Raw genomic sequence first — 16663 nt, forward strand, 5'->3', positions numbered from 1 at the left:
TATTTACTCGAGACGTTGATCACAGTGCGGTGTCTGCCAATAAAGAAAGTGAAGCATCCGTTGCGTTGGTGTACTTAACAGCATGATTTCTGGCTCAGAAGATAGGTAGAAAAGCACTTGGTTCAGCGTAGGCTAGGTAACTTGAAGTATGTTACTATAATTACGGAAATATTGAGTAATTGCGCCCAAAAATATTGAAATCCAATGGAATTGCTGAAGAAGAGCAAATTAAGACCCGTCACTCCTATTTGATTGTATTTAGTCATGTTTCCTCCTGCTCCTTTACTTAATAAAAACCACAAAAATCTTGAAATTATCAACCTATATAGGGTAAAAAATTGACAAGAATCGTCTATAGTTCAAACATGAATTATTTCGTCATTATTTTTTCCCACTTAAGATGTTCACACTTTAGATACAGTCGATTGTAAAAAACGGCCTACGTAGCATGCAATTGTAGGATGTATATAATCAGCTTTAATATGATAACTTTAGTACTAAGCGAGTAGTACCTTAAGCAATAGTGAGAAATTCGATCGGTGGAGCCAGAGTGATGCGACTTCTTAAACGGTAACAAGCTTAGGACTGGCAGCTATTGGCGGGGACTTACTTGAATAACATACTATGAATTCTGTTCACCTTGTACCCGGAATAGTAGGCCTTCTATCGTTGAAATGCTATCAAACACTTTTTTATGCTGTCTGTATTTCCTGTATGTTTAAAAAATTCTGATTATATGTCTTGGATCCATTTTTTCTTTTTCATCAAAATCGTACACTTTCTCATAAGTACTTTAGTGATCGTGTCTAGTCTGTAATCCGCAGACTTCATATCACGCAGTTCAGGTAGTGTCCCGAAAATTACCTGTTTTGGTGAAAATCTGAAACGCCCATCAAACTGGAAACTTACGACGCTCTTATGTTGTGTTAGTCCTAGGATTAAGTTTAGACGTCATAGTAAAATCTCGGCGTCGTGAGAGCATAAAACTCTTATCTGTACTTAGCGGGTAAATCCCGATCCCATCTTGAGTGGCGTGTGTAGTGAACTTGAGTTCACGGAGCCGAAATCCCTTGATTACCAGCCTTAATTAGGTCACCTTCCCGTCTCCGCATCTCTCGCATGCAGCAAGGAAAATCCTTAATTCATCAGTAGAAATAAAGTTAAACATGAAAATGGTTAATATATTTTTCTTTACCTGTCACTGGGAACAGAAGACTAATGACTACCTAAAATTTCTTCTCCTATGGTATTCTTACTTTGTTGGAAAAACTATTCAAAATATTTTATCAAAAAATGAAAACATATTCTTCGGTAATCTATGAACAGGTAGTAGTGGACTCTTTTTGTATAGTTCTTGCAACTAATTGGGAAAAGGTTCTAACTTAACTCTTAGATAGGTTCAACGAGTAATTAAACAACAAGTTCAGTCGAAAATGACTTGGCTAGGGTTTCATTCATGGAGTGAATATGTTCTATTTTGTTTATGTATTGCTATATTCGGCAGTGAATTTTCCAATTTATATTTTACCTATTACCCATTATATTATATTACCCATTTAATATTATAATTGTGAAATGCCAAAATCTAACTATGATTCCGATGGCTATTTGCTTTAATCTTCTTTTCTGTTAGATCAATTTGTAAAAGATTATATAATCTCAAGTTATGGACGTGACTAGCCAATTAACATTACTTGTAGTTGGAAGCACCAAGTTGGGTTACCATATCCCAATCTATGCCCACTTTCTTTCGTCGTGATCATTTTTATTTTTTTCTCTCCTGCTATGATCTACCACGTTCGTTCACATATTTTTGCACTTGCTAAATGTAACTTTGTTCACTTTGAATTTTGTTTGTTGTTTATTAGAAGTCTACTTCTGCACTTCTACTACTGCATTTTATTTTAAGAGCAACTTAACAATGCATAAAGCTGCAAATATTTAATATATGATGAGAGGTTAGATTATAAAATGGGACTATCTAGTCCCAGTATCAACAATTGAAGTCGAATTATTGTTATTATGATTCTTTGTCACAATCAGTGATAGGTCGAGTCGATTCTTCGATTCATTGCCAAAAATTGGAATCGAAAATGAGTATTTATCAATGTGAAAAATCGATTCCGATACCAGTAGTACTTCAAACCACAAATTTATATACGACCGTCCTTCCAACAGTCATTTGAATTCTCGCGCCACGTAATCGTAAAAACAAAACACATTCGAATCAGCGTGGTGACTGCTTCTTCAATGCCGTAGTCCCGCAGTGACGTTAAAGATGCATAAGTTTTCTAGGTGCACAACGTTGTCGTGAAATTCTACTTAGTGTTGCACTGTCGATAGTGTGGATTCATTTCCATATTGATCCTATAAATGCCGAAATTAATCTGATTAATAAAATTAAATTCTAGAATCCTAAATCGCTAAAATTTTGGAATCGACACATAACTACTCACAAGCATTATCACCTTCTTTGCGTCTTCCCTTCCATATTCCATTCTTTGCGTCTTTTCATTTGTTCCTAAGCCTCCCCGGCCAATGTTTGCCGGAACCCTCCTACTGGAAAGAACTTTAAGGATGGTCCACCCCAGGAATCTTTTGGTCGCCCACAACGTATGCCAAATCTGCCAAGGACGACCTATGCTTTACCGCTCCCGATGCCCTTATCTTCCTTCCCAGTTCCCCATTCATTTCTTTCCTGCACCGCTCTCCGTGACCCTTGACCCTCCGAAACCTCATCCCCTTTTCCGTTGACCCCTGGTAGAGGTCCAAAAAGGGGACAGCGTCGTCCCGAAATTCCTCCAACCGGACCACCCTCCCCAACCTCCCCGGGTTTTCCATCCTTCCCGCCATATCCGTGTTCACTTTCCTCTCGTCTTCTGCCCTTGAAGAGTTATCCCATTAGGCTTACGGGGAATTACTGCTGGCCGTTTCCCTTTTCGCATCCACACTGTGCCTCTCTTTCTCTCTTCCCTTTGTGCTGGGCGTGTTTTTGTGGATGAATGGAAAATGGCATGGGCTAGTCGGTTGGGTGGCGCACTGGCGCTTCATGTTTGTGGATTGTGAAGAGGAAAATTAAAAATTTTCGTCTCCCACCCCCCCGTGCAGGTGGAGAAGGTTTTGGGATGTTGTAGGGGTTTTTAGAGTTTGCGGGAGAGGAAGTTGCGGACTGGGTATGTCAATAATTTAGCCTTCCTTATATATTTTTTTGGGCTTCCCATAATCCCTCATTCTGTCGGTTACCATCCCTTCCCTTGTCGTGTAGTGGTAGTTTCTGGTGGCGCGAAATGAATGATTTTCGGATACGTTTATATCGCTTATATATATAATTTTTTTTATTCTAGCCATCTCATATTTTTTTTGTTTTCGTTCTATATTTGCACTGTCCCATTTTTTACAATTTCCTGTAAAATTTGCGCATTTTATGATAAACCTGTTGAGTTTATTCTTCAATTTTCCCTCAGTTACTAAAAGTCCACTGGGCCTTTTAGCATGCATAGTTTTGAATGAGGTTTTACTGGCTATTATCAAGATTAAAGTATTCATTCGTTCACTCATATAGTGAATCAGTCCGATTTTGTTCTTCCACCTCCAGCGAATTTACCATTTTATAAGTATTTCACTCATGTGCGCCCATTGGTTAGTAACATTATGAAATGCTAAATTTAATTATGATTCCAATAGTTTTTTTTTGTAATAATTATACTTTTTGCTGACTAAATTGTATTTTAATTTTATCTTCTCAAGTTAAGCACGCGACTAGCCTATTAACTTTACTTGCAGTTGGAAGCCCTAAGTAGGGCAGTCACATCCCAATCTTGTTTAGCAAATATAGTTAGACCTGAGAAAAATCTAATCTCTGACCCACGATGTAACTTAATGTCAAAAAAATATTTATCTGTGGAATTCATCAAATAACCAGTTAATCAACAAAAATATTGGTGTGTATGTTGATTTTCTCCATCTTATCCATTGCTATTTTTAATGTAAGGTATAAAATGGAGGTTTTTCGGTTTAACGAACAAGACAAAGCGTAGCATAATCAATCGATAGTAATGGAACCTGTGTCAGGATTATGGTATTTTTTAATGTAATTTCAAAGTTGTTCGTTTCAGCGATGTGGAATTTCAAATATCTCCCTTATATGCGATCCATCTCTTCTCTATAACACCAAATTGTATCTTTTAATTGCTCCTTTTGTAATAGGATATAGATATTGTAAAATATTCCGGACTGCGAGCTCTCTATCTTTACCTTTCTCCTTCCATTATATGATCTCTGTAGAGAGTTGAGTATTTTTGCCTTTTTTATACGCGTATAATCAAACGGCCTTTGAAGGTTAATTAATGAATTTTTTTTTAGCACATTGGTAACAATTTTTTTACCTGCCTGTGTGCTGCGGGTTCCCAAATGAACTCATATTGTGCAAGAGCCGGGGATTAATTCGGCTCATCAAAGAATGGGATAATAATGCTCTCCCCCAAACGTGCTCTCATTAAATAAATATGGCTGTGGCTTTTTTTAATTCTTCATTTATTCCTCTCTTTTTTGGTCCTTTTATTTGCTCTGCTTTCGAGAAATTATTTCCAACTCCTGGATGAGTTCAGAAGAGGAGGAGTAAATAAGGATTATCTTTTGAGTGCAATATATTTTTTTTTCATTCCCATCATCCCTTGGCTCGAGTTTTATCATTAATTTTGCAGAACAGGAATACTCTTTTAATCATATTTTCTCTGCCGAGGGAAATGAGTAGAGCAATGTAAATATTTTCTTCGCCAGACTCGGAAGAAAGGAGATCGTTGTGATGCTGAAGTTGACAGATTTGTATCTTTATTCCGCAAGTTCAAGACATTGGCTGATTATGGTCCAAGTAAATGCCGTAATAGCCTTCAGGGCTTGGAAAATCTGAGTACCTTTGAGACTATCCCACTTTTTGGGATTTATAAGACTTCTTTTTCTTTACTGTCATGTCAAGACGCTTTGCAAGGCTCATGTAAGCTTTGAGAGAGATCTTGAATGATACCGCCTTCGGGCTGTGGTGTGTAGGTGTACTTAAAAGCATTGCTCGTAAACTGCCCTTGATGTTAGAAAGTTAATGGACCTTTCTGTTTGATCCCTCTTCCATTATTATGGGGGAAAGCCTTTGGGAATAGGGAATGTATCGAGTCTTCTCTGATGATGAATATTCATCCTCAAAATCCATGCCAATCCCTACTGATAACCTCCTTTGTTAAGAGGAGGTATTGGGTGCTCAAATGTTATTAACGTCTGCTGGAGTTTTGCCTCTTGCTTACGGTTTCAATCATCGATTACTCCGAATTGCAGTTGTAGCAATCCTTTTTCAAAAAAGAGCATTAATAATACACAATAATTCAGGTATTGCCATAAGTGTCTTTCACATTAATATTTATCCTCTTCTGAACACATATGGGAGTTTTAAATGTCTAAAAAGCAGGGATTTTGGTAGAAAAAGAGATGGATAAACAAAGAATGAAAATTCTCGCGTATCCAAGATTTTCATGTATTGAGAATGCATGCATTATGTTATGCATTATTTTACATGATTTTGATGAATATATGATTCTGTGCAATCGCCAATTTGTGAACTTAATTTTTGCTGGTGAAAGCTAGTTGTGTATGAAAATTCTGAACATTTCGCAGTTTGTGATATTCCTCTCTGAAAATTGCGAATAGTGAAAAATATTCTGACGGGGATGAAGTGAGCGTGTAACGTGCAGATCAGTACCATATATTTACGCGGGGAGCTCCGGAGTTGCGTTTAAAAGGATGTTAGGATAACCGTATGCATTTACAGGTATTTAGGAGAAGCGAGTTGATATAGAAAAATACTATTAAAAAGAAGTGAAATATTAATATAATTAACTGAGTCGTTTAGCACTCTGTTCTCTAGATATACTTATATAGTATACTGTAAGGGCATGGTCTATATTTACTGAAATAAATATTCTCATTAATTTGAAGATATGTAGCAGGAAAAAATTACATCCTTACGGAAAATGCTAGTAATGCCATTAGTTTATATTTTTTTATTATGAAACTGCATTTATTTGATCGTTTTCTACAAGTATTCTGTTTCTCGCTGCTGCAATGTAATGTGTAATGTGCTCGGTAATATATAATATTATAAAGCATACTAAGTTGTTAGTGTAAGCCAATAGAAACACATGTGAACATCCTTGACGGAATGTTATCTCAGTGTGGGCCGGCCGGGGGTGGATTGCCATCTCATGCACCCGGACACGAACGCGGATCCGGCGGCGGAGAGCCTGGGTCTGGGAGGCGGGAGCGGCTCCCGCGCCGTCATCCAGATGCAGTTCGTGCTGAACGAGGGCCTCCTGCTGACGGCCACCGCCGACGACGTCATCCACCTGTGGAACTTCAAGCAGAAGAGGCCCGAAGTGGTCCACTCACTCAAGTTCCAACGGGAAAGGTGCGTATGCCTTTTTTCTACCTAACTAACTAACTTAGTAGTTTACGAATGACTAATTGAGACTCTTCAGGGATATGAAAATATTTTGGATTCATTCTGAACTTCCGCGAAAGAGAACAGGAAGATGACTAACATCAGTGGCATAAGTATGGGGGGCATGAGGAGATAGATTCCCCTCAGATCCTGAGAAAAAAGATTAAAACTATTGTCTAGTTTTGACGTATAATTATTGCATCTTCTTAAAGTTAAATTTTTACTGCCAAAATTATGTAATATGTATTTAGAGGCATGTCATTTTTCAAAACTTTTCCCGGACCCCCTTTTCCTGGGGGGGTGGTCGCCACCACAGGCCATCCCATTCCCCACCAAAGCATATTCCTAGTTACGCCACTGACTAGCATAATGACGAATTCATTGGTAGCTGAGTAAAAATAAACTAATACAACTCGACAAAAACATTTGGATAATCAAATTTGCTGCATGGCTTCAAGTAATTTTCTAATTTTTTTAAAGTAAATGAAAGATCGTAGCACTTTTCCACAAGAATTTTTAATGCGTACAACGCGTTTCGGCTCAATGAGCCATCATATGGTACACCAGATGCAGGTCTTCTCCGTGCAGGAATTCCCGTAGAATGGAACATTAAGTGTTCATTTAAGTGCTTCCTTATCCCAAAATCAATATCAGATGCCAGATTAATTTATGACCTATCTCCCTGGACGGGATTCTATGTCACCCCAAAGTTTAGCTTACTCGGTCCTGGCCGCACCCTGGCATCGATCCCGCGAGACGCATACCTTGCAAAAATAGATTTAACCGCGGCCTTTTACCAATTGTAAATCCACGCCAAACACTGGCGGTTTTACGGAGTTAGATACGGAGACAAAACATACGCGTTCACCCGGCTCCCGATGGGACACTCCCTAAGCCCGGCCATCCTGCAAAGATGGGCTGAAGACTCACAAGACAAGATTCGGCTCACTGAGCCATCATCTGGTACAGTTAGCCTAAACGCGTTGTACGCATTAAAAATTCTTGTGGAAAAGTGCTACGATCTTTCATTTACTTAAATATGTCTAACTTCCACCAATTGAAGCCTGAATCGGTTGAACTTAATTTTATAGTATAGAAGTGAGACTCTTCAAGAAAAACAATAAGAAATTATATACCGGTTGGGTGAGGCAGAGTGAGGGGCTTTACGAAATAAATATTTTGGCTTTTTTTATGTGTGATTTCTCAGCAACTCATAGTATAAACGTAACGTTTTCGACTCAACTCTTTCCGAAAATTTTCAAATTTATAGCTCTACATTAGGAAAAATTGTCAATTGTTTTCCTAGGTTTACTGCAAACAAAATTATAGCTACAGGAAACAGAAATGGAAAATTATGTGAAATAATAGTCCATCTTCCCATTGATAAACTAATATTACTTTATTTGTATGCACCGTCGTCAGAGGGTGTTTCGCCCAAAAACCATCCGAGCGAAAGCGGGTTTTCTGCAAAGTTCATACCAACGTTTCACAAAAACGTGCTATATCGCAGTTAAATTGTGGTTGATGCTATGAAGATGATGTAAAGGGTGAAAAGGATCCATCAAGCTGTCACTATTATCAACGTCAATCCTCTATGCCACTAAATTATTTGTTCAATTTAATCAGCCTGGTTTTGGTTCCATGATTCTGGTTAAGATAAAATAGAACCGGAATTTTTAAGTCAAGGAATGGAGTTTTCAAGAATGACTGAGTGATAGCGTTCAAAAGAATTCGAATTATGGGGGAATATATAAGAACATTCTAATGACTGATGAATTGCACCCAATGAAGCCCAACCGGAGCACATCATGTCATACATTTTAATGAACTTGAAACTTCAATTTTTGGATTCAAATTCTGGGTATTCATAACTGTTCTCTTAATTTATGCTAATGAGTACGAGTCAAACATTGTCAACCATAGAGGTCATCTTTACTTTAATAACTTGATTCAGCAGCCATTGTGGTGTGGTTTTTGCCTCAGATGTTTGAAATTATATTTATAGCATTGATTAAAAAAAATTACTTTTGAGCAAATATTATTTTAACGTTTTCGTAACTTACCTTAGATTAATTATCGCTCTTATTTTCAGTAAAGGTTTCATTTTACTTGTATCCACATGCAATTCCTTTGGGGATAGAAAGCCGAGGTTTCTTAACCTTTCAATTGAAAAGTATTAAAAATGTTCATCGTATGAATTCTGATAAGAAGTACTCGCGTATTTTCAATGTATGCTTTAGGGTTCGGCTTCAGCGTGCTAAGTCGGTAATAATTACTCGAGCTTGTGCAGTCATTGCTGGAAGCATGGACATATGCGACGTTCGTTGAACCAAATCGACTGCAGCTAGCCTTCGTTACGCTGCCCAAGAGAATGAAACGATGTGGAACCACTCTCTTAGTTTCTCCCTTTCCTAGGTCATGAAGTCATTGACACTTGCTATTTATATTAACCCTGCTGAATTCGCTCCCGTTTTCGGATCACGAGCACTTACGCTGAGCCTGAGAGAGACTATTTCTTTTGGGGTCTCAACCTATGAAAATGGATCATTTCTCTACTTTTGCTTGTTTAAATCAAATTTACAATACTTAAATGGTTAATTTCATTAATATCAAGCTCATTTACTTCTGATAACATAATTAATTCTTAATTTATTTAGGTTGGAATGTAAAATACAATAAAATTATTTGCTATTGATTTATAGACTCGTAAAACCGCTATACTGTGTTAAAAATTCATTTTTAATATTTTTAAATTGCGGGTAATTGAAATTTCTACTCGGAGAAATAGATTAGGAGTACTGAATCATATGGACCACAAGCCAAGAATACAGCAGGGATTTTGGGGTGCTATAATTTTCGATACGTTATGATGTTAATCTTGAGTGAAGCATTAGGGAATCCCTAAAAAAATCATCCACGAGTTTATTCAGGGAAATGAACTTTCCCTACTACCCTGAATGCTTGTTATTTATACGCCTTAGGCTTAGTCCAGGGTGAGATCTACTATCTCAACTATCTAAGCTAACTTTCGGGTTGATTCGCTGAGAGAGTGATAGTGTCTGATAGTGCTGGTTTAATCAATATATTGGACTGAGATGGGCTGGTTGTAACCAGCATGCAGAGTAAATAAGATTCCGTTTTTCAAAGCACTACAAAACCAATGAGTCTGATTGGATCGATGCTGTACGCTTAGAATTTTATCAGACAGTTGTTTCTGAATTGTTAAATTTGTCATTGATAGAACGTATACCATACCGAACGTATACGATTGTCCTCAGGCTCTTTTTATTCTGTACGTGTATCATACGGGTTTTATACGAAAAAAATACGTTTAATAATATATTCATGTTATATTAATAATCATTCATAATTTCTTTTGTAAAGCAAATAGAGTAATTATTTAATGGCAATTTATGAATTTTTGATCCATAGCGATAGTAGTTCACTTTGAAACTCCCGCTGAGAGAGTAATTATTTTGTGCTAAAATGCCAACCTCGTCTATTTTGCGAATTCAGAATTTGCATCCACCTCTCTCTATATCCGACCGTTCTCATCTGCCCATCCAGAACTCTATACCGCTTTTGAAAAACCTCTGCTAAACTTTTGTCCACCCTTGTGCTCCGGGTCCTGAGTAAAAGGACATCGCATTTTGCTGAGTAAGAGCCTCGGGAAAGGTTTCTCTGGGAAAGGTTTCCTGAGGCTTGGGTTACGGGGAAAGAGTGTAGAGGTCAGCCCCCAATTACGGGAATGCGTGGGTTACTATACGTCATTATTTCCCTTCCACGCAAGAAACCGTCCTACACACATTCTAAAGGTAGATATCAATATCACTCTTTACTTCAGCAAACCTAGAGTTAAATTAGAACAAATTGTACTTTGTAATTGTACTTATAGAGTATTTGAACTAATGAATTCAGTCAATTATTATATAAATGGGCCAACAAATTATTAAGACATTTGCATTTTTTATCGTCTCGTCTGTTATTATTAGTACATATTTCTGTATCATTATTTGCTCGTTTATTGCTAATTCAATTTTTTTTGCTTGGCACGAAGCATATAATTCAATATCTCATTAATTTTAATTACTTCCCTCCGTTTGTTTCAGGTAAAAGAGCCATGAGTTGAAACATTTCATGTTTATCAAGGAGGCAATATGCTTTTATTCTACATCTTATATTGCGATATATTTGGTTGACGTTTTTATTTATTTCATTGAGTGGATTTTAATTTTTCTTCCTTAAGGCGTTAATCAATCAAAATCAATTTAATTGATGGATATGAAAGTCAAAGTCAATTATCAAAATGAAGTTTATGTGAAAATTGATTTAATTATCTCTATTATTTTCCTTTTTAGGTAAAATTCATTCTATGAAATTATTTCTGTCATACGCATGACTTATCATAACATGTACCCTTTTTGAGTGATCTATATATAAAATTATGGCATGAAGAAAGGCAAACTTGTTTCATAAAATAAGCCTTAATAACTCGGAGGTGTTTTTCTTAAGGGAAATAAATTTCCTTAGGTCTTTCCAGATCAGCCGTAACGCAATCGTTTTTCAAGACTCTTATAATTAATGTTTTTCTATGCTACTTATAATTTGTTTCTGTCGTTATGATTTAGCAAAATCTTTTCCGCACATGTTTTCTTAGGGAAAAAATCTTTTCAAAAGTTAATTACTCATTCATTTGTAGACAAGGATTGAAAACTATTCGCTGCTTTGGTATAGCTGTTCTTCTTGTTGAAGGTCCGTCTTACTCTGCATTTGTTAATAGGATTAAATAGGTTGGCCCTTCATTTTATAATATATACATGTCACGGGTGCTATACTTTTTGAGCAAGCGTAAGGGTCTTGTTCATGGTATAATTATTACAACAGTATTGATCAAAATCCATCGGAAAATTGCTTTTGCAATTGTTTTGGTGCGTGTGGAGAATTTTTAGTCTTCATCGTGGATGCATCGGATAGATTGAGCGTCACAAAAATGCAATCGCGTAACTATCTCGGCTTCGTCCGATGCATGCATTAATTTAGATCGTGATGAATTATTAATCCGCCTTGTTTCCATTGCAAATTCATCGCTACCATCTCATCGCTTTTTTATGATCCTTCACGTAATATGATCCAATGAAAGGGCCCCTTGTATTGATGAGAAATAAATATCTAACGCTCAATAAACTGCGAAATGAGTAATTTTGCCTGCATCTCAACACTAAGCCCGATGCGTTGTGGACGAAGAATAAATTTTAGGCAGCTTATATCAGCGTTTTCCTGCCCTCTCATAGAGGTCATTTTAATGTGCATTCTGATCATATAGCTAATCGAATATGTATATCGCCTAATACTCATGTATTCTCATAATTTATCAAATTTTATGTTTCATATATCGCATGTGTCTCTCAGGTAAGAGGTTACCCGTAATATTATACGTACATTTGATCGGCATTTTGATCGTTGTTATTATGGAATATAATATGTTCGACGCTAACTCTTCCGCGTTACCATTAAACGTTCTATGTAAACATAAAAATCTCTTTTCTCTCTCTAATTCTCATATTTTCAGGTTATATGTTATAGTAGTATAAACCAGTGTGAAGTGCCTGCTTCTTTAACATACTGTCAGGAGATTTTATTTTTACCTCTTAATGCTTGTAGATTTTAGCATGCTTATGATGCCAACTATGGTATCAAGTTACTCTAGTTGCTAATTTCTTAGCTGCCTACGGAAGAGTCCCGGTTTCAATTTACGTGCGTAGCCTACGGACTCCCCCTAAACAAAAAAAATCGTGAAGGACGAGATGGCAAAGGGAAAGAAACTATTACCCCTACCACTAATATAAATATCATACGCTCGTGGCTTTGTCTTTGGTGAGCTCCACCCTCTCTCATCGAGAATAAACCTACGGTTCGAATCACTGAGTGAGTATTTCAACTAGAAATAACATGGGAAAGGTTGCAATACCTGTAGCAGTTAATGCAAGAAAAAAATTACGTCTAAATTCAATTTAAAATCAAAATAAAAGAAAATCGTTCCCATCCATTTCACTTATGATACGTTTTTAAGAATAGGAATGGTACCAATGTGTTTAGTTATCATTCAGGTTTATATGCCGACTTATGCATTTGAGGATGACGAGGCTGAGAGAATATAGAAAACATATCAGAAGGAGAAGAGGATTGCTGCAAGTAGACTGTAACAGTAGACTGGAACTCAGTGATAGGGGGGATAGAAGGAAGACGTGAAAGTTCTGGGAAATTTTCGCTTAGGAGATAGGAATGAGGGGGAAGATAGACTGGCAGATTTCTGTAGAGAGAAAAAATTGTTTTTAACCAACGTATGGTTTGTAAATCATAACATTGAACGGTGATCATAGTCATCAGTCGAGGGAACAATGGAAGGAGAAAAGAGTAGAGGAAGAAGAAGGCCGATGATAACAGACTAATTGAGGTTGGAAAGGAGATATAAGGAAATCAAGGAGGAGAAACGGAACAGGAGGAGGCGGAGAACATTTTGGTGTTTCGGACTTGCCAATTTGCAGAAAATCAATGGATGATGATAATGATTTGAAATGGACTAATGTATTCCACGCAGCTCTTGTACCCTCATAATTCCGTCATAAATAATTTAAATGGCAGATTCATTACATGTTTTACCCTTTCCTGTACCATTTCCAAGTCCACACTCCTATACTTACAGAACAATTCTCAGTAGGTCTGAAATTAGAAACCTTCTTCAATAGGAATTCGGAAGTATATTCCTGGTGCAATCTCACCCTGTGCTCTCCCGGACCATTCCCTACTCTTTGTGATAAAAAATAACATCCTGATTACTCCAAGATTCCTATCACTCAGCGCTCTCATTACAGCTAGGTCATTATCTGCACTCATTCTATTCTTTTAGCCACACTGACGTGGCCGTAATTAGTCGCTTGTTCTATTTTCATTCCTCTGTTAATTACTCTCTTCCTTGGTGCTTCTCAAAATCAAAGTTATGCTAGCTCTGCGGTGATCCATTGTAGATTTCTTATTTTTATTGCTGAAAATGTATGCCCCCAACGAAGCTTCCCTAATTTTTTTTTCGCAAATCGGAAAAATGTCTCGCCAAAGGCCATTAAGGCCCTTTGTTTTTCCTCAGAAGATATTCGTATGATTCTGTTGGGACATTGTCCGTGCTCTTGTCCTAGTTGTTAAATTGCAAGTCATCCTTGTTCGGTCAAACGGTTTAATTCCTTAACGAGTGCCTCGTGTATTCTACATGTCCATTGTGAATCTAGAAAGTATTTCAGGGAGGCTGTGATAGCAAATTCTCAGTATATTTTGCTCTAGCCCGTTTCTTGATTTACCCTATAGTTATGTTTTATTATGTGTATTTTGTAATTATTACGTTGAATTACTTCCTCGAATTTTATGTTTGTATGTAGGCGTAACTTATTTGTTTGGATCAATTCAATTTCATCCATTTTGCTTCCATTGTGAATTGGTTCAATCAAGTCCCTTGTTACATTTTATTCCATATTTTTACCTCTTGCTTATTTTTTTCCAAACGTATAATCCTTTTTATATGCTTCAAACGAGTCCACCTTATTAAATTTGTTTCGTACATCAGGGGCTCTTAATGTCAATGAATCTTTGAAGTGAGGTATCTATTTGATAGTCTATCTATTGATTTGTTTAGATTACTCTCTTTCCTGAGAAGCACAAGTAACAAAACACCTCAGGGTATTCTTTATATGACGTGCTTTTGCCTCCTTCAATCATCAACATTTCTCCAATTATAAATTTTGTTGGCAATCAATAACTTGTTATTTAAAAATTTTCCACATTTATAGTATTTTGTGTTTGTGAGATATTGTTTTAAATCTATACCTAAACCCTCACCCAAGAAGAACTACGTTCTTTTATATTCAAAATTTCATATTCAAAATTTCTACCGAGTTGTGACATCATATTATTGTCTATGACATAAAGAAATTATTTGTAACGCTTTAATTTGGCCCGGTATCTAAGGAAGTTTATGAAAATGTGGCATTTCTCTTATTAAATTTCCTCTTCATAAATAAACTGACTAATTCATTGTTTATTATGAAGCAGCTGAAGATGATCTCCTAATTTTTGTACGAGTTCACTTAAGAATGCGATTTGAATTGATGGAGAAGCGCCCTTTGACCTTTTTGTGATTATTTTCTCTTGTCTTCAGTAATAGGTATGAACCTCGGGGTTAAAATTATTTTAGGCACAATTTTCCAGGCCGAGTACGGACAGGTTAGTTTTTTTCTTTGAAATGAATATTGCTTTAGTAATATCAGTTTACTTTGTCATATTTTATTTTCAAATTTTGTAGCCAACAACTGATTGAATGGAGAGAATAATTGAATTTTTAACGACCGTATTTCATTGTCAGAGATAATCGGAATTACTTTTAGTTTGTCTTTGCCTCTGGCTATATCTCGGAAAAAGAAATACGCAATGGAAATCTAGTAAACCTTTTATAGTAATGCCTCTCGTCGATAACACTCAATTTATATTGTGTTTTCTTTGTGAGGAGATCAGGAAAATATGCATTCATATGTATGCAGCGTTGATTTTTACTTTTACATTAACATGTGTTACTGAACCGGTTGTTTGAAATCTTATTGGTAATTTTCATTTTCCCTACTTATATTTTGGAATGAATATTATAACAGAATTTGACATTGAGCATTTCATTTTTCAAAATTGTACAGAGTAATTTGTAAAATAATTATTATATGTAAGTTTAAATTCGCAATTCCAAATTATTACAACCTTTCTTATCTTTTATTTTAAAGGTTTAAAACCGCTTGAATCTAAGTCATCATTTTTTAGTTGCCAAGTAACAGTGTATAAATTTTTGTAAATATACTGACAATATAGCAATAAATAAAAGCATTAATATTAATGATATTTAAAAATACAGGAATTTTAGTTAGGTCAACTACTATTTACATGTCTGATGTGAAAGGGCAGTGGTAAAAAACCTATTAAGTGGGAGATAAGGGGATGATGTGTGGGGAGGAAAAAGTTCAGTAAAGAGTAGTGGCGTGGTAAAGGATGAAAGCGAGTGGTGATAGATGAAAGCGGGTGGTGATGGATGGAACTTTGAATATCATAAAGTAGAGCATTTCATGGTAGTCAATGATACCATTGAGAAAATTATAAATTAGTTTAAATCCGGCTGTGATTCAAAGGGTGGTGAGATTAGGGATGGAGATGGTGGAGATAATGATATTGTTGGACATGTTTCGGAAGTGCGGTATTCTATTTTTATTTATTTTTTCCAAAGAAATCGCGGACAGTCCATTGATGAGAGATTATTAAAGAATTCTATGGATCTCACCAGGTTACCGGCTTCTTTTCCGCAGACATTTTGGTTAACGACTCTCTTCCCATTTCCAAGGCGTGTTTATTTCACCGAGTTACATTCCACACTGAATTGAATTAACCGTTGATCAGGCTCAGCAATTGAGTTTGGGTGTAAGTCTGATTGTTGATGTATGTAATATGCCTTTGATTTGTTTAATGCTCCTTCCTTATGCGTTTTATGCAACTTAATCTAAATTTTCAAGTATCGCTCCGATGAAAGCTAGTATCAAGATTTAATTTTTTTGAATCAGGGCAGACTTCTACGACTTTCTTGATTATGCGCTCCCACTATCGCCGAGAGTGACAAAGAATTTTGGCATCTCCCCATTGGATGGCCTGATATTCATCGATTTTACGAGATTAGAGATCATTTTAAGAGAAGAATGTATTTAGAATAAATGTGCGTTACCTTTAAAACAAATTCCAGACTGTCTCTCGAATAAAATATATCGATGACGGGCTTTCTTGTAGAAGTTTTCCATGATTTATACGAAACATCAGTGGGTTTAAAATACCATTCTTTCATAATTATCCTAAACTAGATGAGTGGGGAAATTAAGAAAAAAAGGTTGGGGAAGGAAGTATGGGGAATATGAGCTCATATATGGAAGTAAGGTCAATATTTTCAAAGTAGGTTTCAAAGGAGCTTTCAAAGGAGGAATTCTAACAGATAAGAGTTGAGTTCATCGAAATAACATTCTCCTTGTGCAACATGTGATGGTTCAAAATATTCCTATCATGTAATCCGACACCTTATCCCCCAAACTCTTTTCCCATTCAGATTAAAATTTG

The 16663-nt window shown here is 36.3% G+C and overlaps 1 protein-coding gene across 5 annotated transcripts in view; it reads left to right on the forward strand.

Annotated features, from left to right (window-relative positions):
• The window catches only part of LOC124165987 (syntaxin-binding protein 5), a 598839-nt gene that overhangs the window by 443175 nt on the left and 139001 nt on the right, over positions 1-16663 (forward strand). For all 5 annotated transcript variants that reach the window (XM_046543552.1, XM_046543553.1, XM_046543554.1 and 2 more), the window contains exon 3: positions 6218-6451. In XM_046543552.1, the coding sequence (XP_046399508.1) occupies positions 6218-6451 (234 nt within the window). The remainder of the gene's footprint in view (positions 1-6217; positions 6452-16663) is intronic.

This window comes from Ischnura elegans, chromosome 9 (genome assembly GCF_921293095.1).
Source record: "Ischnura elegans chromosome 9, ioIscEleg1.1, whole genome shotgun sequence".
NCBI lineage: Eukaryota > Metazoa > Arthropoda > Insecta > Odonata > Coenagrionidae > Ischnura > Ischnura elegans.